Source organism: Leptinotarsa decemlineata, unplaced genomic scaffold (genome assembly GCF_025532065.1).
Source record: "Leptinotarsa decemlineata unplaced genomic scaffold, Ldec_3_MD MMD2_tig00001064_RagTag_RagTag, whole genome shotgun sequence".
Classification (NCBI taxonomy): domain Eukaryota; kingdom Metazoa; phylum Arthropoda; class Insecta; order Coleoptera; family Chrysomelidae; genus Leptinotarsa; species Leptinotarsa decemlineata.
In genome coordinates, this window is record NW_027412558.1 from 14629961 (window position 1) to 14657489 (window position 27529).

A 27529-nucleotide genomic window follows, 5' to 3' on the forward strand; every position below is an offset into this window, starting at 1 on the left:
CGTATTGTATTTGGAACAGAAAGGTTCAAAACTCAACCTTTTAGAATGTTTAGAAATCAATGGACACGAAAATTCGGGATTATTGCTCAATGATCAAGTAGATTTGAACTGTTCTCTTTTATTGAATTGAGTTTGCAATGAGGAAATTAGGAATTAGGACAGATCTTTAAATTAGGCAAAAAGATAGCACAGGTAAAAATCATTATTCATTATTCTCCAGTCCAATGAGTTGTTCCTTGATACCTAAATAGTTAAGGCAATGAATTTATCATGTCGATTTGCCAGGTAGTAAAATTCATAATGATTCAATTCACTATCGGTAGCCAAGCGGTTCGACGTAGGTGCTTTGTTCACTTGCTCGAATTTACTGACGTGTTGGTCGGTGGTTCATGCCCTAGTCTGAACGATCGATTTTCACTTGCTATCGTCCAACCCGTGTTAGGAATCACACGTTAAAAAGTAAGACCTCGTTAATCCTTAGCTCGCACAAGTTTCTACTTCTGACGGTTATTGTTCGTAGGGGTGCGACAGCTGGTTAACGAAAAAACATATTTTAAACTATAAAAGCACGACATAGAATTCGTACGAACAGTATTTTGACACCAGAAGATGATATCGTATAGCGAAACACGTGTCGCGGTTTTGTAAACTTTCAAGTGGAAATTTCACATTGAAGTGTATTTTTTGAATACGAACAACGAGCAGTGGATAAAACAACACGTCAGTGGTTTCATTATGCTGTTTGTTCTCATGCTAAATAACAGTCTAAGTTAAAAAATGGAAATAAATCGTTACAATTTTGGGTTTTGTGGGTTTAATAGGTCTAGTGCATTCATCCGAAAATAATACCATAAAACCTTAAAATTTTATCGATAAATTTCAATTTTTTGTCGAAAACGTTCTTATTTGAGAATTCGATGACGGCAACAAGCACGATAACAACTTGAGTCCGTAGGGCGAGTCAATTTTTTCCATTGCTAAAATAAATTGATGGATGTAGCCGTTACTACGTGGCAGAAAATTATAATGAAGAAAAGAGAATTGAAACTTTCTATGTTTTTTACCACTTTTATTTGTAACTAACGTTACTGCAGTTTCGTCCTATACGGACATTTTCAAACTTATACCATTAAACTAACAATGGTTGATTACATTAGCCCTCATATGGCACCACTGTAGGTAATAAAAGAGGTAATAATTGGATAGCTGAATTTTATTTACTAGTGACATTGCACCCGCAATGTTTATGCTTGTGAATATTCAAGGATTCCAAATAATTGAGTTTGCAACCCTTCTTTGCATAGTGCAGAATTTCCGTATCGTTTAGATTCGGATACTTGTGGTTGTATGCCAAAGAATGGTTTGAAAACGTCGAATCATTTTTTCCTAGTCTGAAGGACCTTTCATGTTCAGCATACCGTTTTTGTAAATTTCGTCCCACATAAACACTATTACACTCCGGATACTTAAGCTTATAAACTCCCGATTTCTCCAACTTGTCCACCTTATCTTTGGCATTGCAAAGGAAATCAGATAACCTGGCATGTAATCTGAATGCCACTTCCATCCACATTTTTTTTTCTGAAGAAACCCACAATTATCTCTGTTCTTTTTCCAAAATATGTTAGTTACCCATTTCTGATTGTTTGAGCTGGGGGTATATTAATCTGTAAGTGAATTTACGGCTTTGTTTTCTAAGTTCTGGATAGTATCTGCGTTGAAACCATTATTATAATCTATCTGTGTAATTATATCAATATCCCTAGCTAGATTGTTTGCAGACAAAGGCAGTGAGAATGCTCTGTGCAAAATTGAATTGAAGGCTGCTAATTTATGACTGTCTGGATGGAAATAATCCCATTACCATCCCAAGCGATTCTTTCCTATCTGGATGGAAAGAATCCCATTACCATCCCAAGCAATTCCGGAGTGTAACAGTGTTTATTTGGGACAATGTGGTCGAAATTTCCAAAAACGGTATGCTGAAAATGAAAGGTCCTTCAGACTAGGTAAAAATGATTCGACGTTTTCAAACCATTCCACAAGTTCCCAAATCTAAAGGATACGAAAATTTTGCACTATGCAAGAAACAATTTTAATAATGACACATGCTAATTCCATGACTGTTTTACCGCTAGTCTTCAAATTGGTAATTATGTCATCGTTTAGAAGAAAAAAATTGATGTAAAACTTTGTAAATGCTGCCTAGCATCGTTCCATCGTTTCTAGTCATTGAGAAAAATAATCATTTAATACAAGAATATATCCCAGAACCAATTTATTTTCGAATAATTTCTAGCATTCTTCAAATATATAAATTTCAATGATGACGGTTATTAATATTAAATTCATCAATTAAATACATATTTCTTGAAAGTTACGTATATTGTTAAAAAGCATGATACCGTAGAAGACCATGCTTATGTGGAATTAACTTCCTGAGAACGTTTTTCCAAATGGATATAATTTCCAGCGTTTCAAATCCAATGTGAATCGCTACTTTCGCACAGGCACCGCTCTGAGAACTCCTTAAGGATTCTCCTGTAGTTATTGTGTTTTGTCCAAAAAAAAAATACTCTTAATATTTGAAAACAACACGTTATACTGTCACACATCCATACTGGAACCTCATTCAAATATATTCTTGTCTTCTGTTTACAATATTAAATTACCAGCCACTTGAGTCATGTAAATGGTTTGTAGGTATCAACGGCAGGCCGGCAAACATTCGGAATTTTTCCAAGTACGAACTGTTATCTGTTTTATCTGTCAGCTGTACCGGGAATGACGTCCCAACTGTAACAATTCTCGAGTCGATTCAAAAAACGATTGGTTTACATTCGTAAACGTAGGCTCATTATTAATTCATGCAATTTATTGAATTAAATGTTAGTCAGTTTGTGCCAGTACTATCGCACACCTAACACACACATAGCCGATTTCTTTTATTTTCATTATATAGTTTTATTTTACGCAATCGCGAGTTGCTATTTTATTTGTGTCGGTGAGTTTTCGTCGTGTACTACCTTTGTTGAAAATGTCGGGCTGGAAGAGATAGATTCTCGGCTGTGTGACGTAGGCTGTACGATGCTTTTTTCTTCGGGTTTGTCACGGATTCTGCAAGGGTATTTATACAAACCATTCTGATTCTGAACGGTGTCCGGTTTCGAATCAAAATACGATTCGAAGGTTTTACAGTGTTTACTTTGATGCACGATCACGTTTTCAGCGAAAAAGTGTTTCATCATTAGGTAGGTGGAGTGATTAAAAATATTTTATTAAAACGCCACAGGCTCTGAACGACGGTATGAAAATTGTAATTGTGAAAAAATGAAATTGGTATGCAAGTAATGCCTAGCTATCTTTCCTAAAGGGATATACATCTATATCTATACTTCTATACTAATATAAATGTGAAAGTTTGTGACGATGGATGTATGTATGTGGCTCTTTCACGCCTAAACGGCTGAACGGATTTAGATTAAACTTTACATAAATACAGCTTAAACATCAGAAGTAACATATAGGCTACAATTTACAAAGGTTTTGTGTAATTTTGGCTCCCTGAGAGCTATCTTGGCGTGTGCTGCATAAAGCGTTGGAGTTACATGCAGATAATGTACCGTAAGATGGTTCATCTTACATAGTTCTAAATAAAAGTTCGTGATAGCATATATCTACCTCTTATGTGGTAGCCACTATATACAAAATACTGAGCCATTAATACAATTGAATTGAATACTTTTTAACAATGCACAGTTTAGAATATCTGTCAAATTCTTATACAAATTGATTGTCGTTTTAGGTATTTAATATAGATACATTTTGTCTTTTACACTATGTAATGTGCACGAATCGTTTAAAAGTTATCACGATAAGATTAACTTCTAAAGCAGTAAGCCATCATGCTTCGCTTCAACTGTAAGATAGCGGTGGGCGATGCGCGGGGGTAGAGGGGCGGTCTAAGCAATGAAGCGCCACCGCCGAGAACGCGACCCGAACGCGGACAGACGCGTGAAGACAGACGTCGTTGACGATTGTGTTAGTTTTGCGAATTTCTTTATAGGTAACATAATTCGATTCAGTTGGCATATTTTTTTAGTTACTGTAATTTTTAAGTAAAAATATAAATTACTAGCTGTTGTCTGCTCTTATATCAACGTACAGCCGAAGCTACTGAACCTAGAATCTTGAAATATGCAGGTAGGTTCTTTGTTTAGCGTAAATATACATCAAGAAAGGGAATCAGGAAGTTCCACTCTCAAGGGGGAAAAATAGGGGTTCAAACATTGTATTGAATTTCATTAGTTTTGAAGTTGGAAACCTGTAGTTTTGGGTTAATAAAATTTTGTAACTATTTGTTGAAAATGGTCTGTCACGAAACTTAATGTGACAAATCAAATTCTACACGGGCGAAGCCGCGGGCAACAACTAGTCTTCTATAAGTATCAATTCAATTGTTAGGAGAATGATATTCATTATACTTTTACTCTGTTATTTAATTTCTAAAAAAATTTCACATTTTTCATTATATATCAATTACTATCTTGAAAACGATTAGAGATGTAAAGCTAGTTGAATGTCACCCACGTTCTCTTAAAATCTATATATGTCTAATACGGACCTGCATTTTTTTTAAATATTGTTAATTTTTTATTCCACCTATAATTTTTATGACATGCTGCGTTTTCATTTTTATATCATTATCTTTGTTCAACAAGCTGTACAAGAAAAGAAGATAAAATTATAAAGTATCACTCTTCGGGAAACTGTCTTTAAATTACATGCATTATTTAAAAAACACTTTAATGGAAGATTTTCACTTTACAGTTTACAAAATCGCGCCACATGTTCCGCTATACAATAGCATCTTCAGGCGTCATAATACTGATTCTGTCAGTATTGTGACGCCTGAAGATGCTATTGCATATCGAAACACGTCGCGGTTTCGTGAACTGTTTTTTGAATACGTTATTATGGATTTTCATCAATTATCGGTCAGTCCAATTACATGGATGTTTCTTCGAAATGCATTCCGAGAGAAAAAGCCCATCTGAAACGTCATCGAACGTTGAATCACTTTTCATTCACAATTCACACGGCAAGTTTTCGTGCTAGAAATGCTATCCTATAACATAATAAAAGAATATCAAAATTATTTATTCTGTATTGATCGATATTATGCCAATTTTGACTACTAATGACATTCAAACGGAAAGTATCATTGTACCAAAATTCAAATGACAATACATGTTTTCAAATTGTCTTCATTTTTTATGCAAGTCCTTAGCAAGTTTACCAATCACATACCTATTTTTTTGTTTTGATTTCACTTAGATCTGGTGAAGTGCTATCGTATAATTTATTTTTCGAAATTTTCAAAAGCAATACTGTACCAATAGGTCACATGCTGAGAAATTTTTAATTTCAATGTAGACATACTTTTTAACTCGTATATCAATTTTATTCAAACCATAGCCAACAAGTAATTTAAGGCATACATCAGGAAAAATCGGATGTATTATTTTATTATCGCGCATTCCATTTGAAATATTTATTGGAAAACCTCTTCTGTTCTCTCACTTATTAAATGGGGACTTCCTTTCATAGGAATGTTTTTTCTGTTTCGTACAGTAAGATACTTGGATATCTTCAGAGGTTGAAATATTGCAACTTTTTTTGTAAATGTTTCTCTGCAATGATGTCTTACATAAATCATGACGCCCAGGGTACAAATTTCAATATTTTGTGTAGGTAGGATTCATTCCGGTTCGGTAGAATACCTAACCAAACCTGGTGACAGATATATTAAGGTGGGCCATGTACCTGTCTTAGGTAACAATAGGTTAGGTCCAAAGTGAGTGGGTCTATTTGACCCTCCACCGCAACCTGGAAGGGTTTATTGTGGCTTACACCTATTTACAGTCGACCAAAAAACCCAGCTTCTTAACGAAGCCGATTAGTTTGTATGTTGAGCACAAAGTATGTGCTCTGCTGTTTCATCATTTTCCAAGCAGAGGCGACAGACACACAGTGTCTTCCGACAGTCCGCGTCTCTGAATATGATGATTCAAATGACAGTGACCTGTAAGAAGGCCTGTTAGACTTCGTAGTTCATCCCTACTGTAGTCCAACAACTGTTTGGTATCAAGCTTCGAAGGGTGAATAAACACCTTGAAGTGAGCCAGTCCTGGAAGATTCTTCCAGAATTCCATAAATCTTCTTGCCATTTAAGTGTTCAATCTTTGTTTGTTCAATGTTTGTTAGGCAAAGCCTAAAGCGATGCCAATTACAGGTTCTGGTCCGATGAAGCTGCTTGCGGCATCCTCCTTTGCAAAGGAGTCAGCAGCCTCATTACCTTTCAGGCCAATATGGCCAGGAATCCAGACCAGAGACAATATGTTAAGTCTTCTTATCGAGGAGAGTCGTTTTTTAGCTTGAAATACAGTCGCACAGGTTCCTAGGCAGGTTAATATCTCTGTCCTGTGTCTGCGACTGAAAACACCGCAACCGGAAGGTATTTTTGATCCATCTGTGAATCAACAACTATCTGCTCTTTATTTTCTTCTCCTGTAGGATCCAGTCCTCTGTATGTACCGGTCTCACAAGTCAGAAGTTTTATAAATTTATGTTGACTAAGAAACAAGACGAATCGCCAACCGCCTTGGAGAACCTTTGATATTCGTGAATTGAGTTTACTGTTTTACAAATAACATAAGGGAAATATAAAAGCTTGTTTATACTCAGGTTTGTTCTTTTAGGGACAATAGTTCATTTGTGGTTTGTCTAGCACCACTTGAGATCTGTGCCAGCTCAAAACAGTCGAACGAACGCTTTATTTTTGGGCTCTTTTTTCGATTAGTTGGTTTGCAGTGAAAGCTGAAGAGAAAGACAAGACAAATCTATTTCGGCGCACCGCCTTTGGGAGTTTCGTTTATCATTGATATTTGTGGTAACTTAAAACTTTCATCTTGAAATTGTTGCAAGAATTCAGCTTTAGTCGAAAGTTTGTCTTTAAAAGAAATCAAACTTGTATTTTTTTTCGATTCATATTTAATCAGAAGAATATGGATTTTTTCATCAAGTTTTGTGTTTGAAAAACGCTTTTTCTATAGAATGCGCGTTTGAGGCAATTTTTTTGTTCTGGTGTTGAGAAAAATGTTTTCTATGTATTCATTTTTCACCAAAGGTTCAAAATCTACTTATCAAATCACTCTTTCTATTTCCACAGGAAAAATCTGAACAACCCAATAATAATACCACTTTCAGCTTTCAGATCAGTATCCCAAATTGAATAATTTTTATGTCTTAGTTTTGAATGCAGTTTAACACATTGTTAAAAAGTTCAGCAATATCCAAGAGTTAAATTGAAATTGTACATATCCAATAAAGCTGTTTGAGCTTTCAATTATACCTTTGGTGATGCTTAATAATAAATCTAAACTGATATTCATTGGTTATGAAAAGAGAGAACAGATGGATGACGGACGACCTTGCAAAGCGATGAATTCAATTGCAAGAAGTAAATCATTTGTGGATGAATTACATCCAATTCTTTGACTATTGAGATATTCTTGGATCAAATACAAGAAACCAAGAAAAGAACAATTACATTGAAAATGAAAGATGCATTTTACACTTCTGCATTTTTTTTCGGTTCGTTTACTAACAATAAGGCTTGCTGACATTCTTAACGCATTGATTTGAAAACAGATCACGGTTTTACCAACAATGAATAGAAGTGGATTCGAATATATTCCTTGTACTAAATTTAGATCAGATTTATAAATAACGGCTTTAGGTATTTTGTGATCCAGTCCGGGGTGAACGTATGAAAACTGCTGCTCTACAATCAGTTCAAGTGAGAACTGTATGTAATTCAAACCGATTTTATGCTATCTATTTTTCAGTCTTCTACCTAGTTGGTGTTGCAGAAGATGGCTTTGCTTTTGGGAATTCACTATCCGGTATAACGGGCACAACGCAAAACTTTAACACCATTCTTCATCATGGTGTCTCTTGTATCGGTTTACAAAAATTCAATCTGAAGCCCCGATCTAATTATTAGTACAGTTGCATAAAATTTTACAAGTTACCGGATTATCTAAGAGAGCAAATCTGTCGTAACTCAAATAACATTTTAGATTACTCACAGAAATAAATTAAAGTCTACTCATTTAGCAAATATTTGTCAATCGATCCCAGTGGCTATTTATTACATCTGTCCACGGTTTCAATTAATAATTGACATTCTTTGATAATAGTCCACTTTTGTTCTCAAAAATGTTTCCGTTCTGCTCAATTTATTTCTATTTCAATTTCATAATCCAGTTCTAAGTACTGTATTGTAATGAAAACTCCTCATTTTCGTTTTCCTGTTTTGATTTTTTATCGAATTGTGAAATTGATTGAATAGTGGTTTCTTGTCGACTTTTTATTGTACCTATTTGCCAATTTTTCATTTATTTTTCCACAATTTGTGATGAAGTTTAAATATTTAAAAAAAATTATTTCAATATACGGTTAATATAATTTTATAAATGATAAATTATAAAAAATTCAAAATGTATTAGAATTCAAGTAAAATTATTTCAATGCATTTTAAATTTTTAGTCCCCACTGATTAGTTACACAGTATATTGATCAATTTGCAACTTCTTCGATTCTAACATTTTCTTGACTTGATAAACGATGATTTAAGATCGATAATTGAAACAAGTGACATTTTCGAAATTTTAATTCAATATTCTGGAAGTAGGAATCGGAAAAATATTATAAATGTTAGTGAACCTATAAAGTTCTTATAAATAATTTAGCAGTATTTATTCGAAAAGTTCTATGATTGATACCAGATGGTATGTGGTGCAAAAAAAACATTTTAAACTTTGGCTTCGCGTTTACCACCATCATCTGTCATATTCATCTCGATATTTGAGTATTCATGTGTTTTTCTTTTTCAGATGTCAGCTGGATCTCAGATACAGATGGCACCACAGTCTACAATCAACGTAACACAACCCGTACATAGCCAAGACTCCAATATGAGTACAGGTAATTTTTTTATTTTTTTAGTTTATTTTTGGTTCTAGAATCCAACTTAGACCGGTTTTATTTGTTATTAGGTTGTGATGGATTCCACATAATGGAAAAACTATATGGATAATTCATTTTCATATTCAATTTTCTTTATAATTATGGTCAGATAGGTGATTGAGCTGGGTAAAAATGTGAATAATACTTGAAAAAAATTGGACTGAAAATTGTACCGAATTGTACCTGTTTAATTAAAATTCATTTTATCAAGTCCTACAAGGTGTGTATGACTTTTTTCAGCCACAGTTGACGTGTTTCCTGACCTAGAGTGTTTTTATTGAACTTGAGTGAATACAATTTTGATACTTATTTCCCTTTCCCCCCATTAACAGAGATTCAAGTAAACAAAATCTGAATATCTGGGAGTAAAATTCGAAATATTTATTGATTTCATACAAATCTTCCCTATTAGAAAGATTGTCACCTAGTGATATAAATTAATTAAAATTGGGTTTTGATAATAGTTCAACTTTGAAATTGAACATGTTCCAGAAAGTAGTCTAATTATGCCAAAGATTTGGATACCTTCACTATTCATTCGTTCACTATAATGCATTTTTTTAAGGTATTTGTAAAATATTTTTATAACTTCAGATTAAAAAGATATTTTGAATTTTATATCTCGTATGTTTATCTACGATATTGCATTTTTTTATATTCAACATAATAAGGGTTTAATCTTCCTCTTGAAGATGATCACTTGGTGATCGAAACACCTGTTGAGGTATTAAAAATAACGGTTTGGTGTTGGGATAAAACTCCAGTAACATTCATAATGAGAAACTGATGTTGTTAAATGTGAACGTAATGTTATCAAAAATGATGTTGCATGAATGTGGGTCCCTGCAGGAGCAGAGATTTAGGAAAATACGAGGGAGGTCTGAAAAGTTTCCGACATCAACATGAGCATAGCAGCACTCGTAAATAAAAGTTAGTAAATTTCGTTGTTCATTTTTCGACAGTTACTCATCGAAGTTTCAGCCATTTTGGACGCGCAGTTTTTATGTAACATTCGTTTGAGTGAGTTATGTGAGTGTTTTTATGAAATCGAGTATTGAGCTGTCATTGAATATTTGTTTTTGGAAGGCAATACGCCTATGCAAATCATAGATGAGTTGGATTCTGTGTATGGGGACTCTGCACCATCATTTACCACAGTGAAATTATGAGCAGCTTCAGTGTTGAATTTTAAAGTTGGCAACCTGGTTCGTTCAAATAGGTACCTGTCCTTCCATCTTACCCAAAAAACTCCCGATATAACTGAGTTTTCAAAGTTTACATGTCAGTTTTATACTCGATAATGGGGTTAAACCCGAAACCAGTCGTATAAATAAAATTAACCTAGGTAATTAGACAAAAGTGTTTTTACTCATTTCATTAAAGTGATCATTAATTACCACAAAATAAACAAGTCATCAATCATACATATTAGTTAGTATCTTAAGTAATTCAAGCATTCAAAAGATCAGACTACAACATTTTTAAAGTTTGAAGTTAATTATGGCTTGTGATGCCTTCTAAAGTTAGAATTTGTAGAAAGCAATCTGTCACTACTTCTTAAACAATTTTTTACTATTACTGAATGATAAAAGCTAAACATTAGTTTTTCTTAATTTTGTCTTCCTGCTTTACTAGAGTGGCAAATCAGTTTCTCAGAAATTGGAATACTATTTCAAACTAAAAATTATATTATAACTCTGTAATTTTTGGAATATTATTCACATATCTATATGAAGCTCTTCCCCCTAAGATTCAATTGTAGTGAAAATATAAAATTTATCGCAAATCTTCACATGAAAATGTACAGAGACGTGGAAAGTTCATTCAAATGAAATATTTTTCTTTCTTTTTAATTAACACGCTTTTATTAGCTTCACCTCTATGAATGTATGTATTTATTTATGTATGTATGTTTGTTTATTTGCTTGTAACTTTCAAGCTAGACAGAATTATCGACCTCATTGCTTGATCTATTCGCGGGCAGATGGCGCTGTACGTAACCTCCTTGATATAATTTGAACTCACTTTACATGTATTTCTTCATTTGAAAAAAGTAATTTTTTTGTATTAACACGCGCGCCTGCTACCTTATTTGTAACCCTCCTTTGCGCGCCTGCTGCCTTGGGCTTGGTAGCTGATTTTCAGGCTCCCTCTCCGGAATCGGAAAATATCAATGGTCATTTTTCTAAACAATATACGGCTGATTGATCCCATAGTTTATAGTTTTAAAAGACTAAAAAACGCGCTTTTATAGTATACGACATTGAAAAATGAAAAATAAATATAGGTTAAAAAAACTAAAAAACGCGCTTTTAAATAACATCGAATCGAAAAGTTGAAATTTTTTTTTTAAATAAGCTTAAAACAATAACGAACGAAAATTACTTGTATTATTGTGAAAAAAGCGACGAGCGCTTGATATACAAAATTCTAGTATTTTTCATTCGTTATTGTTTAACGCTTATTTGAAAAAATATTCTTATCTTTTTAGTTCGATGTTCTTTAAAAGCGTGTTTTTTAGTTTTTTGAAATATATTTATTTCTGATTGATTCGGCCGTTTCTTCATGAAGATTCATAGAAATTTCATAAACTACACCTTTCAATTTGATCTCCACAAACTTTATTTCAGAAATATATCACATGTTTCGCTAACACAGTAGCTTCTTCAACAGTCATCAATATATAGTCTATAATTACTTAGTTACCATAGAAACCAATTTATTGGCAATTTGCTGCTTCGCAATTTCATGGAATATACTCTATAAAATATACTCTAAAAAATATGTTCAGCTCAGTGGTTTCAAATCTAGCGAATATAGTGCTTCTTCCGGTGTTCCACAAGGTTCAAATCTGGGGCCGTTGCTCTTCAATATATTCATTAATGATATTGCAGATGTCATAGATGTGTATTTCCTTTTATATGCCTATGATCTAAAACTATTCTGCCTCGTTGAGAACATAGATGTTTGTGTGAACTTCTCAGCAAACGTAGGACGGGTTGTAGAATGGTGTTATCGAAATAACTTGTCACTGAACCCGGATAAATGTAAGGCATGTCTTACAGTTTGAAAACGAATATCTTGATCTTTGATTATTCAATAGAAAACGTTTCCCTGGTGAGACCAGAAACATTTACTGATCTTGGCGTCACATTTGACACTGCACTATCATTTAATAGGCATATCGATAATGTTGTAACCTCCTCCTGTCGTTTGTACGGATTAATTGCACGTAACATTAGTGATTTCAAAAAAACTTCGACCTTAAAAACTTTATTCTATGCTTTCATAAGATCAAAGTTAGAATACGCGTCAGTTGTGTGGAGCCCCTTTTATCAATATCACATTGATAGAATAGAAACAATTCAACGAAGATTTTTAAAACTGCTAAGCCTTAAAACCGATGGCATTTATCCTCCAATAGGAACAACCCACTCTGAATTGCTACAAAAGCATAACTTTTGCAGTCTCGAAAAAAGGCGTGAATATTATAGTGTTGCACTAACCTATAAAATTATCAAAAGCATAGTTGACTGCCCAACATTACTGGAAAAGTTTAATATTTGCATTCCTAGAATCTGTTCCAGACACCCGAGTACTTTCTATATAAAAACATCTCGCACAAATGTTCTGAAGAATTCTTCGATCCATACATACCATGTGTAAAGTGACACATTCTGTTAGCGATAATTTAGATATATTTAGTTGCAAATTGTCAAATATAAAATCCTACTTCCTAAAATAATTGTTTTGTCACCTATAATAAATATAAAATGTGTAGTCTTTATAGTCACTTGTTTGTGATGTATTTATTATATATACTCTGTTATTTCCTGCTCTATAATTGGGCTATGTCCTGTAGAGTATTGTATTACAAATAAAAATTAATAAAATAAATAAATAATATAGGATAAAGAAAATAACTTGTATCTGATTTCTACTGAGTTTCTTATTTGTTAATACCGGTTTCGGTTTGTTAAACCATTCTCAAGTAAACCGAAACCGGTCGTAACAAATTAAAAAAACCAGACAAAATTTATTTTCTTTATCCTATATTTAACATGAATTTCTACAAAATAAGTAGATGATCAATCGAAGAACTCTATTAATAGATCTATTTAAATGAAGTTCAACTTCAAACGATGCAAACTGAAAAGTGTTATTAATCAGGGAATTTCCAATAATATTTCCAGACTGTTCAGGTTATTTCTCGAAACGACCAGTTTCATGAAATTTGTGACGCATCTTCGTAATGATCACGTACTCTCAAGGTAATATTCAAAAAGAAAACGCTAAAAATATACCAACATCGTATGATTTTGTGTTCCGACTGTATCAAAATCGATTTTTATGCTCACTCCTGTACTCGTTCAGTTCTTTTACGTCAATAATTTCGTTGGATACATACTTTTTATTTGATATAGCTCGGCTCGACCTTGACGAAAATATATTATTCTTTTAATAATACTGTATTTTTCCATTTCATATTACTTACTGATAAAACGTCACAATAATCAATGTACACAAATTTCAGAAAACATCAGCAGAAGCTTCGATTTGCCTGGCGACAAAAAAGTATTGTAGCTGGTTGTGAATAATGAATATTTTAGTGCTAGTCATTGAACAATGTATCCTTGGAATTATTTTCGAATCATGATCGAGGTATTTGTAACATATTAGATCACTCTGAATCGCACTATATGGGAGTTTCCTAAATTATTCAGCGTGAACTGTAACTCCTTTCGTAAGACAGCTATGATTAATTCGAGTTTTTTTACACGTGATACATACCAAGAGTTGCCATGTACTATGACTGCAAACAAAAATTGACAATGAATTTCATTAGTTCGGATTTCCATTGTCTGATATTATATAAAATAATTTGAAACCCCTGAAAGAATAAATAAAATAGAAAATCAAAATGAATAGCTGAATATAACAATTTATTGAGCAAAAAAACCCTAAAATGAAATAACAGTGAAATGAAATACAGGCAAAAAAAGGAAATAAAAATTAAGAGTCGCATATAATTAGATAGGAGCGAAAGCTTCTGATAATTCCTCTTACATATTCTCAGTTTCACTAACACTGTCGTCATTTAAATCAATAATGAATTTATTTCCACCATTACTATGGAAGTTTCCAATCTCCATGTAGTCTTTATCAACTAAAATTACTTTTTTAATCCTTTTCTGCCAGTCTTCTTCGGTTATATTAAATACATCTTCTTCAACTCTATTGCCTCTATTTAGCTATTACCTCTATTTAGCTCTATTACCTTCTTATCAAATTTTGAAAAATTATTTTTACACCTGATGCTTTGTTTCAATTTTCCCCAAATCAACTGGATGGGATTGAAAACACAAAAATAGCGGGGAAGTCTCAGTATGGTGTGTCCATACTTTTCAGCAATACTATCAAGGGGGGCATACACTTTTTCAAATGTTTTTGTCTGATAAACTTCAAGTAGTTGGTTTTTGGTATAGTTATCTTCAAAATACAAATTGTTATCCATTAAAAAACTTTGTATTTCATCTTTCCTCGAATTTTTATTCGGTACTTTGATGAGCTGTCGCGAAGGATAGGAAGCGTTGTCAAGAACTATTACTCTATTCGCATCCAAATTTGGGATCAATGGGTTTTCAAACCATTCCTCAAAAATTTTAGCTTCCATGTTCTTATGATAGTCAATATTACAGTCCTTAAGTTTTTTTCCACATAATTTCAAAGAACCAAACTTATATACATTGAAACATACTCTATGTGTTTCAATATTCAAATGCATCTGAATCTTATTCACTGGTATCTCTTTTTCGCATTGTTCATCAGCGTTATTGGAATCACTACACAGGAAAAAGTCTACAATATTCACAATCGTTATTACTATTAGTACTTGTCTAAGGACGCCACATTTTAAACAGATAACAAAAATTTTAAGTAATTATAGGTTCGTTCCATCCAGCGTCAGAAACAGTTTCTGACAGTCAGGATTGTGCGCAGTAATGTGATTGCGTTCCAACGTGAGTTTCCAACCATTAGTAAACTATCAGTTTTCTGTTCCATCCAAGATTCAAACCTGTTCGAAATCAATCAGAATGGTTTGAGGATTATCTTCCAACCATTAATCTGACGCATGCGAATTCCGTATTACTGTTTCTGTTTTATGTTCATGCAACTTGCAAACAACATAACCTGCAAAAATTGTAATAAAATGAATTACATATTTGCTGGCGCAGGAAAAATTAGGAATTCTTCAAGTGTACCTAAAATATGAACATCTTTAATTACACAAATTAATTATTGCGGTGACCTACTTTTACCTCCCAGTTCCATGTTGATTAGTAAATGGAATAAAGATATAAAATACTACAACCTTATTTTACTCTTATTTGCTGATGATACCCTTGTATATACGGAAAACTGTGATTTAAAAGAAGCTGTACAAAATATCAATATATCTTTAAAGATCATTGAATTATATCTACAAGTGAATAAACTCAAATTGAATATCAATAAATCTAAGGCAATGATGGTTACAACAAATTCGAATCAAAGAAAGATTGATACTAACGACGTTAACATCAGCATATTCAATAATCAACTCACAATTGTAAATGAAATTAAGTACCTAGGATTCATTATAGACCATCAATTAAATTTGAATAAGCATGCCGAATATACCATTAGAAAGATATGCAAGAAAAAGTATTTTTTATCTAGAATTTCAAAATCTGTATCAACCTTTGCTAGACTAACATGTTACAACTGCATAATGAGGCCACACTTTGTTCTAACTCATATTGTGAGGCCATTTGCTCATTAAAAAACTGTATAGTACTGTATAGTTTTGAAAGCCCCGTTGAAACTAGATGAACTTTACATCAAGTTTGACAACTTTTATTTTTCAAAATTTGTTTTTATCATCAAAGAGGCTCTTAAAATATTATTATATGTATTACAAAAAAAGAAATTCGGTGACGAGTTTAATTAAAATAAATGATTTAGTACAGGTGTGCTTAAATTTTGATAAGTAGAAAAAGCAGGAGTGCGGAAAAATAGTGAAAATATAAAATACTTATTATGGGTTTGAAACTTGGTGTGTGGGTATAAAATTACAAAAGAAAATGTTTTTATCCTTTGATATTTTTGGATAATTTGAAGAATAATGTCATTTTTCGATGTTTCTTTTTTTAAATGTCAATTTTGACAGGTTAAGGAAATCACGTGACCTATTTTGTAGACGCCATTTGACATCATTTCTTAAGCAAAATCTACTGCCAAAATCAAATTTCACATAAAACGATAAATAAAAAAGTTTCCCATTTGATGCGGACTTTATCGGTGACACTGTATAAATTATTCATATATGCATAACTATATATTGTATATTAGGATTCCTAAAATAAAGTCTACTACTACTACTCTCCAGAAATACACTTGATTAGATTTATTTTTAAAGGTTATGTTGAAATTCCATGCCAAACTTCAGTTGAAGTATCAGCTGTCAGCTGTTCCAATCAGAAATTTCAAATTAATCAGAAACCAATATCTACCAGACATGCGCGTTGACAACGATTTACTAACTGTTGGAAATCTGTTGGTGACTCAAGGTTGGAACGAACCTCATAACTACCAATATCGAATTTCAATACTCAAATCGCGATCAGTTCCTGAACTGAACATTGACAATACGACGGCTTGCATTCTATTCGTCACCGTGACATGACTTCAAAATTTAATTTTATGACTCTTCAGCCAATCATAAAACTCGGTTAGTAAAAATCATCGAATACGAACAGCCAAGTCTTCAGTCCACGTATTCTAGCTGGCAGCGGCTTTATCTCCTTGTACTGTTTTTTTTTGGCCTTTGAGGTTGCCGGTAACTTTAAGTGTTCACAATAAAGATTACTTCGACTATACTTCACGACATTTCTATTTTTAGTATATCCATAATCGTCTTCTGGTGATGACTGGACTAATTCCTCCGAGAGATGACTATATGCTAAGTACTCGAATGACCCATAAATAGCCATCTCTCAGAGGAATTAGTCCAGTTATCACCAGAAGACGATTGTGGATACTAACAATCGAAACGTCGTGAAGTAACTTGGCTTGGAATCTCTTAACTTTTTATTTTAATTTTTTTTTTCAATTGTATTTATTTTTACTTGTATTTTATTTTACTGTCATTTCATTTCAGGGTGTTTTACTTAATATAATTGTTATTTTCTTTTTTGTTAGTTCTTTCAGGAATTTAAAAACATTTTATATAATATCACACAATGGAAGTCCAAACTAATGAAATTCAACATAAAACATTGTCAATCACCTTCAAACAAACGAAAAATTGAAAATAATACGCAACACAGATCATAAGGTACGAGGTATATCCAAGAAATAACGAGAATTTTTGTTTTTTGAAAGCAATATTCGTCTACATTAATGTTGCAGCTTTCAAAATGCCCAACATCAGATATTATACACTTATGCCAGCGCTTATTTCAATCCTCGAAACACCTCTCAAACTTAATGGAATAGCCTTTAGCTCTTTCAGCAATGCGCATCAATATGATCTATGCTTATGAAACGACGACCCTTTGAAGTTCTATTTATTTTTGGAAAAAGGAGAAAGTCACACGCAGTCATGTCTGGTGAACATGGAGACGGGGGCATCGTAACGGTATTGTTTTTAGCCAAAAATTCACGAAATAGCAACAAAGTGTGAGAAGGTGGATTATGGTTGTGCAAAAGCTATGAATTATTTTTCCACAAATCCGGGCCTTTTTTCGGATCATCGGCGATCATTCATAACCATTTTTTCATCGGTTGTTGATGTTCTGGGGCATTAGTCATCTTCAACTTCTTCACGGCCATCTTGAAAAGGCTTATACCATTTGTGAACCCTTTTTATTTACTCATAACAAACTTACCATAGGTCTTTGTTAACATTTCACACACTTTATTACAATTCATTTTATTTTTTACGCAAAATTTTATACAAATTCTTTGTTCCATTTGTTTTAACTAACGAAAATTGTCGAGCACTCAAAAATGGGGGTATGTATACCAACATAATAAATAAATGTCAATCAGACTTTTCGAACACATGAAAAGTAAAATCCCGTTATTTGTTGAAAACACCTCGTGAATGCATGTTTGACAGATTGTGGAAATTGTTGAGACCAGTATATTTCCAGTTTTGAATGGCATAACCTCAACTATATTTTCGCCCTATTTCGGAGGCTGAAATTTTGTATACCTATAGGTTGTATGTTGTAGATGTGCTTTAAGAAAGGATTTTTAAATATTCCAACTGGAGCGCCAACCGCGGGGAACTAGTAGTGGTACAGTTGCACCTATATGTATAAAGAATAAAAGGGGGAGCTTGGGAAAATGAATATTGTGCATAATATCATTAAAAACAATCGAGAACCATAATTAAGAAAAAGTAAGGAAATGTTAATATATAACTTCGTATCTTGTTTTATCACAAGAAACTACGAATTAATAATACACTACCAAAAAATGTTGCAATAAGAATGTTTGCTTCTATTATTAATCTACTTTCATTAATTGAAAAAAATGTTTGAAAAAAAGGGCAAGAGAGAGATTACATTTCGCTACATTGAAAGGAAAATTAATCAGACGGATGACTTTCTTTGAATGAAATCGGAAGCCTCAAGATGTGATTGGAGTGCGGATCTCCAAATATTGAGCAATATTCTAAAAAATGAGCTTCATAAATAAAGCACTAGAAGTGACTGAGGCTTATATACCTTCCCTGTTAAAACGTTTTAGGGTTGCAAGTAAATAAAAAAATAATAAAAAGTACTTAAGTGGAATGAGACAGTACCTTGGAGAAAAAGCAATTGATGTAAGATTTGAGAGAGAGAAAGCTAGACTCAGAAAAGGGGTGAAATAAAAAAACTTTTATCCCAATAGGTATACTGTTGAATACTTATAAGCATAATTTTGAGGTTCACATATTCGAAATATCTTGGAGTAGTATTTTACATAAGAAACTTGAGAACAGTAAAATTTGCAAGAACTCATCTTACACGATTTATCAATAATGAGGAGACACTTATTCTGGATGTATTCGGGGTATTTGCTGCCCGTCATATGTAGAAATATAAAGATAACGTATTACACAGATACGTGTTTATCATTGCATTGAATAATCTTGAAGGTCAAGTAAATGATCACCCATTTGCATGGGGCAGAAAACGTGGAATCTTCCAGCATTGTAAAACTAGCAAAAAATATAAGTTAGGACAATAATTTGCATTTCGTTAGTCATCATTATTATCAATATTTTCATGCATATGTGCCAAGGTTTTTAATTTGGCAGTATTTTAATCAAGTGCGCAGGTACTTAATACCATATACTTACTTAACTGGTACTCGTCCTGCATAATGAATCGAACATGCACATGACAAGACCTCGGGTTAAAACAGACTTCCAACTGTTTATTACTTTTTCAATTACTTACTATGTGAAGATTCAATAATATCCCACATATCTATAAATACATTGATTTCTCGGTATATATTAAACACATCCATTATGTTTCGCTTTGCCCTCTTCCATGAAAAATACATGAGTAAACATTGAATAAGCAACAAATGTCGTGGCTGATATTTTTAGGACGGTTAGTATTTAAAGTTCGAGAGATTATAATCCACCATTTTGAAACGGTAATTGGACGTCTACAGCGAATATCTTGCGATTCATTTGAGGCCAGCTATTTCTAAAATCTGTACAAGGAGTAATGATAATAATAAATTATGAAGTTTTTTATAAAATATTGTGAATAGATAACGAATTTTTCTTGGCTCGTAAATGTTTTGAATTTTTCGAAAAAAAAAAAAAAAGATTTTGTCACCTCATAGAGAGAAAAATCTGAAACATGACTTTTTTTTATTTGAATTACTGGTTGAAACATCTGACTATCGGACTTTCTTATAAGAGTCATGAATATGTTTCGTTTAGTTTGCTACGACAGACGTTTTTATTCAAAACAGTTTTGTAGTCAATAATGACCTTGAAGTAAATTACTCACCTACTTGTTGAAATTTCAATTTAAAAGCACAATTGACCATACATGCCGATATTCTTTTTTTGTTGATCAATCAGGCCATGATTTGAATCTTTTCTGCTTCTTTGAAGACTGTTTTTTTACTCGTATTGGGAGTTATTTTCTTTTCAGCAATTACCTTTTTGTTGTATGTACTTACGGAAATATAAATTTTAATTACACAACTTGTGATGCACTATTCGGAACCTTTGGTATGGTAATGAATATTGCTGGAGTTTTTTCCCAAAACCAAACCGTTATTTTCACCCTTCGACACGTTTATAACTGAATTATTTATAAAATATTTATTTATTTATTCCCAAGAAACTACAATGGTTTATACAGGGAATTATTTATGCAAGAAATATTCTTACATAAATATATAACTTCAAAGGAAGCTATTTCAGAATTGGTCTAAATTAATTCAGAAGAAAACAAACAATGATTGTGAATTAATGAAACAAATAGTTATTCGAAGCTTTTTTCAATTTTTCTGTATTGGGAAATTGTTTGTCATTTGATAATTTGTATTCAATTATTCCTCTGTAAAATATAGGTTTTTGTGGAAAATGCAGATTTGATTAGCTGTCTTGTTTGATGATCGTGTTAATTTCTATGTTTTATAAATTTCATAGTGTAATGTGTTTCATTTTTTATAACGGACTGTAGAAAAGTGCATACTTTTAATTTATAAATAGAATCGATGTCAGGTTCAAAAACAACGCACGGTGAATTGATACTTTGTATGTTCTCTTAAATTTTGAGGTATAATGAGGTAATTGAAGATTCGCTTTCAATAGATTGGAAGCAGGTTAAAAGGTGGGGGTAGAAAATGTGCCTTCAAAGGATTTCGTTGAGACATTAGCCATCCTGTATATTCTAACGCCCTCCACCCTTTGTTCTCAGTTTGCATGCCAAGGTCAGACGTGGACTATAATAGAATTTTTATCCGGAATTCTATATGTAAAACGTAAGCCATTTTGTGCAGAAAATTACAATCGATTCAAAGTTGGATACCGGGGTTCAGCTACCTGCTCTTTCTTTGTTGAAATAGATGCATGGAAAATTCTATTCCAAATTCTAACCACAAATTTAGGGATGAGAGATAGTTTGAGGTATTTTTGGAGTTTTGAATTTTGTAAATAATGTTTCGTAGAGGAAGAAATATAGAAAAGTGTTCTTTCTGGTAAATTGCTGTTAAATTTTGTTCAATGGTGGCAGAACTCGTTCAAAATATAATATTTTTGGTTATATGAATATTCGTAATACACCGAGTCCATGGACTATTCCATGCATTATTTCATTGAGTATTTCTGATTATCTAACAGATAGAAAGGCATGCCAAATTCTTCATAAATGAATTTATTGATCTTGATTCACTATAAACCTGCCTTGAAAGCTATACGCAATCTTTATTGTTTCAACTAGGCGACATGATTTCTTCGATATTTTGTTGTGAAACGTCAGTAGCTCTATAAATTTTTCGATATTTTGGTAAATCATTCGTGTCGAATTGAGAATGAAATTATTCTTTAAAAGTTGCTGGGACTGATTATGTTGCCCACAATCATGTCATTACATTTGTAGAGTGTATTTATTGTCTCAGATGTCCATTCTTGCGTTATGTAACAATTATTCTGAAGTTGAGAAATCAAAATTCATACCGTAAATTAATTAAAGAGTAGTAATGATTAGGTCGAGTGAAAGTCTACGTAATGAGTATAATTTAGTTCACGTATATTTGAAAAAACAAAGATTTTGTATTTGAGGTCAAAACTCCATTGAACTCTAATGGTTTATTGAAAATTAACGTACATATTGGACGTCGATACTTTCTATAAATCGATAAACGGTGGGTGTATGGAAAAAGTAGAGGTTGAAACATTGTGACTTTCAAATGAAGTGGCGAAGATTGAAAATTTATTCACCAGGTCTCCTTGAACAGTTGAAAAACGCCATTGAGTAAATTACCTAATTTTTTCTCATTTTTTCAGCTTGCATTGCGATTTGCTTGTTCGCTAATATGAGATTTGTTTCTGAAGGTTCCTCTCACAGCGATAAAGAGGTGGACCCGAATACTCCAGAAAAGGTACCTAGGACGCCGAGCGAGCGGAAAAGAAAACGGAAAGTGGAAGACAGTGGCGGAGCGCCGGCCGTGAAAGGGGGCGTTCGGAATTCATCTACCGATAAGAAAATCAACGAGTATTTCAAGCATTCGGGTAATAGTCATAGTCCTATTAGACACGGGGGTGCGAAAAGCCCCTCCCCTCAGCAACCCTATCCGATGGTAAGTTGATCTTTATGAATGAGTTGTTAACAAAATAATCGCAGTTCAGTATTTCGAATATTTTCTTTTTTAACTCTGCAATGTTTTGACATCTAAGAAAGATCAAATTTTTTAAGCTCGGACTCAAAAACATATTTAAATTGGGAAGCGAAAACTACTTAGGAGAAATAGATAGAAGTTTCCCACATTTTTTGTTGAAAGGCGGAGAAGTAGAAGAAAAGCCAAAATGTTTTTTTCTCAAAGCATTTGACCCAAAACTCATTCTGTCTTCCACCCAGAACAACGTCTCATTTCTGACAAAAGGGTGTTGTTATAGTGAAAAAAATATTTGAGTATTTAGAACACATCCACATCCAGAACTGATTATAGATTCAGATAAATATGTATGATACAAAAACACTTCCTATAATCGATTCGAATATAGTTGCAAAAGGTAAACAAATAATATGAATTGTGAATGAGCACAGATCTACACTGTAGGTGGATATGAAATTACTAATCAAGGATCTAATGCATGCAGATTCACAACGAAAATCATCTACATATGGAGTGGTACAAGGAAGCGATATTTCAAATAGGCATCTGAGTTCAATCAGATGTGCGCAATGGGTTTGACCAATCTAGACAGTAATTGCTCAAGTGGTACATCAATATTTTATCAAACTCCATCATCATATTTGAAACTAACGTGCTCCAGAAAAATTGCCTATGTATTGTCTAATCCATGTATTTATATTGAAACCAACATTCTATATAATACATCTGCATCAAACTTTTATTCCAGAAGCTTTTTAGAGGAGAAAGTTATTTTGGTGTTGCTCAACCTTCTAGAATTAATTAAACCCAAGTTCTGTTGCCCCTATGTACAATATTTATTCGAGAGGTGAATCAAAAATAATGTCTAAACCTCAAATCAATTGTTCTTCAGAGACTAGGTCCGATCATGCTATAAAATAAATAACTGGTGACTTTTTACGATGGAAATATTGCACTCTATCTGCTTTGGAAACTGATTGGCTTATCACCAGTTATTGAAGTTGTCGACATCTCTTTCAAGATTCTTATAGTCATTTAGTTATATCATCTGCCGAAAAACTTCACATTCATCTCCTTACAAAACAATTCCTATTGATGAAATTAGTCATGGTCTACTAGCCTGTCGAAAGCCTTGGAGAAGCCTGTGTGAATAAATAACATCCACCATGAAGATACATCCAATGCAGTAGATATACACTGAGAATTACAACAGATTTTTCACTGTTGACAAGCTTTTAAGAAAATCCACGCTGTCAACCAATTCATGTTTGACGTATCGTATGCATATACTACATCATATACAATCAGTTCAAAAAGTTTACTGTTGAAAAGTATTACAATTAGTATACAGTTTTCAATTATGGTTCTGTCATCTTTTTGATCATCTAAGTTTGCCAACTTTCCAGACAATGGGGAAACCAAATTTAGGGTGAGGTAATTTGAAAATGGTTTATAATGCTTTTGTGAAATTAATTGCACAATCATTTGGAGAAAATGTTTATACTCCATCAGACTCAATTGTCATTTCATCTCTTCAAAGCATAATTATATACTTTATTGTCAACAGATACTCAATTATAGGATAGTTTTGATAAAAAAACAAAACTATTTCATGGGAAACCACAATAATAAACATAAATCGGGGCTCTGTAATATGTATATTGAGATAAACGCGAAAAAAGAGGATACTTGTTATCCCTAGATTAACCAAGTTAAGTAGTACAAAAATATTACATTTAAGAAGTTAAAATCACAGGAATTTTTCTGCCAAATATTGATAATTCTATTGGAAATTAATTTTGAGAAGTTATTTTCAAATTTATTCTCAACTAATTTTATATTAAAATACGAATCTCTTCTGAAAATATACCCTTTACAATTTGAATATAAAAAGATATTCTACTAAAGTGTAGTTTGAAAATTTCAAAATACCAGTCAGGTTTTTGAAATTGAATGAATATTTATCAACCTGTAAAAGTATTTTCATATGAAAAAATATATTTTGTAGTGTCATAAAAACAGTGAAATATTTTTAGTGAAAAGCTGGGTAAAAACGGACATATTGATAAAATATCTGCAAATATTTTAACAGTAGTCCAAGGTACAAGGTACTGAGTAATACAACTCATTGTATTCTTAATTATATTTTAGGATGTGCAATGTTACAGGATCTGAAGTGAATATGCATTATATTTTAAAGTGTAATAGGCAATTGGGAATATTTCCAAATGAGGTAATTGTAGATGAATTTTCTTTGTGAAGTTTCTATTATTCATATTAGCAAATCTTCTGTTTGTAAAAAAGCAATCAATTGCTATGCAATATGTGCAACTATGTTTTTTATGACGTATTTTTCATTCACATTTTAATAAGACCTAAGATGGGTTATCAGTTCGAAGGAAAACTTAATTCAATTGAAGGTAGTGTTTTTGAAAACCCCAAACCATTTTGTATAACTATTTGAAAAGCATTTACTAGTTCATGAATTTGTAACTTCATAAACTTTCGATAAAATTTGATAATTGATCGCAGTTATCTTCATTTCAGTTACCTCCTTCCCCTCAGCAAGTGGGGATGTCATCCCCACAAGTATGCAATTCTGTTCCTTTTGAGTTTTATAACAAACCGATGAGGGTGCCCCCACCAGCAATGGTTAGCAAATTAATCCAGGTGAGTGTCAGATTTCAATTAGTAGTTCGTTTATTAATAGATTCCTAAAGCAAACGAATTGATTCTAGTGGAATTGATCTGGCAAAAATATGTTCGCAAATGAAAATTTCTGTGGTTTTGGAAAGTGTGAAATACTGTATTCAAGTCTCAGGTTGTGTATGAAATTCGCCAAGTTCAAGTGAAAACTTTAAAAGTAGGTTGTGCTTGGATAAATTGACACTTGTGCAAAAAATGAAGTCTATCAAGTCCAATTTATTAATTATGATTTCAAATTTATACATACATTCAAAAATTTACATTTGAAAAATTTGCAATGAATTATACAAATCCATTCTCAAAATACAAGCATTCTCAAAAAAATTATACTATTTCCGTGTTAGGAATCACACGTTAAAAGGTAAGACCTCGTTGGTCCTTAGCTCGCACAAGTTTCTACTTCTGAGGGTTGTCGTTCGTAGGAGTGCGATAGCTGGTTAACTGAAAAACATATTTTTTTAACATATTTAAACATGTGTTTTGATTAGCTATTTGTTTATTCATTTATTAGAGGCCATTAAGTAGATTCATTAATATTGTATGTTTATTCAGCAATAAAAAATGAACTTCTTTCAGCTATCATTATTCATTGTTCGTTTCAACATTTGTTCACTGTAAAATATCTTGTTGTCTTGATCTTTGGAATTGATTTATTATTATATAAATACATCCAACTGGTCTACATATGGATCCCACCATGGCGCTGAGAATTGCACCATAATATTTTTTTAAATTCCTGATATTGAATTTCATTTCAGTTGACAGTTTCAGTAATATCTACAATCATAAACTTGTTACCATTCGCTTTCTTAATCTAAAGACCATCATTCGGTAAATGAAAGTTAACATTTTTGTGAATACTAATATTTATAATCTTTCATAATTTTGGCCTCTTGTGGGAAACATGCATATACTAAATTTGTATACAGGTGGTCGGCAATTACATCAAAGATATTTGACATTGTTTTGTTATTTATTCCATCAGATCCTCTTTTTCTATTATTGAAAAATAAAAATCTTTTATAGTCTGTTCACTAAACAGACAAATTTTAGCCCTCGGCTCTTTTCTCAGAGGCAAATAAATTCTGTTTCTGTCCTGTTTGTGCCATTGTGTGTATGTTTTCAATTAATTTCATCTAAAATTAATAAACACAAGATGATGCTGCAATTTGCGTGTATATTCTTTCTCAATGAAATTTCTTTACATACCTGGGTGTTAAAATTCCATCTGTTCGTTGAACACACTATAGTCATACCTCGATACATTCAGCATATATGTTTCCTTTCTTTTACATCAATTGTACTGTCTGTCCACAGAGTGGAGGGCCAGCATGGGAAAATTGGAAACTCTTGGAAATACTAGTCGATTGAATTAGAAAAAGTTGCCCATTTTGGAGCTTATTTAAATGACGTTAGGAAATTCTCATCAGTTCTGGAGATGTTCTGAATGAACCGACATTAAGCCTTTTTTGTGACAATTTCATTAAAATAGGCAACTTTTCCCAGTTTATCCGACTTTGTATCTCTTATGGTTTCCGATTTTCCGTGTCGGCCCTCCTCATCTTCAACACACTGTATATCTAATTGATTTGAGAATAAGAAAATATGTTGAATATGGTTTTTGGCGTTCAGTATAAAGTATATCTACTAATTTTGATCAATATTTTTTCAGACTGAGTTAACGTGTCACAGGATACAAGAGTTCGAAACGCAAGCATCCTCCGACTTAGAATTACGTAATAACAAAATAGAAGAATTAACGCGGGGCAACGAAGAATTAAGGCATCAAATATCAACCCACCAGAAATCGATTGACCAGCACAAACAACAAGTGAATAAGTGCATAGAAGTTGTGAAAAAACTGCTCAAAGAGAAAAGTTCGATAGAAAAGAAGGAGGCAAGACAAAAGTGTATGCAAAATAGGTTAAGGTTAGGACAGTTTGTGACGCAGAGGGTGGGGGCGACGTTTCAGGAAAATTGGACAGACGGGCATGCCTTCCAAGAACTGGCAAGGTAAGAACTTGGCAAATAACAATTTCTAGTGGAGAAATGACTAGCAATGTTTTTATTCAACTAGAACCTCCAAACTTACTCAGTGAATTATTCATAATAATATCTGACAGAAAATGACTGGTTTCCTTACTAGTACCAACTAGGGATTAATATTTCCTTGTTTTAAGTTTATTGCATAAAGGTCATCCTTTTGCTACTATCAAAAAAATATTTATCGTTATATTTGAAAATTTTGAAGTGTTTTTCTGGAAAGCAATGAGATAGATCATGTCTAAAAATATCAAAGCCATCCAACTGGTACCTATTTTGGTTGTTT

At 32.7% G+C, this 27529-nt stretch overlaps 1 protein-coding gene across 32 annotated transcripts in view; it reads left to right on the top strand.

Annotated features, from left to right (window-relative positions):
• Positions 1 to 27529, top strand: part of Tlk (Tousled-like kinase) — a 298447-nt gene that overhangs the window by 262549 nt on the left and 8369 nt on the right. For 27 of the 32 annotated variants that reach the window (XM_074175729.1, XM_074175730.1, XM_074175732.1 and 24 more), the window contains 4 exons: positions 8961 to 9051; positions 22214 to 22458; positions 25027 to 25164; positions 26873 to 27213. In XM_074175729.1, the coding sequence (XP_074031830.1) occupies positions 8961 to 9051; positions 22214 to 22458; positions 25027 to 25164; positions 26873 to 27213 (815 nt within the window). Of the gene's footprint in view, positions 1 to 2944; positions 3252 to 8960; positions 9052 to 22213; positions 22459 to 25026; positions 25165 to 26872; positions 27214 to 27529 lie in introns of those variants that run through there. The other 5 variants (XM_074175731.1, XM_074175733.1, XM_074175751.1 and 2 more) reach the window with 2 other exon arrangements.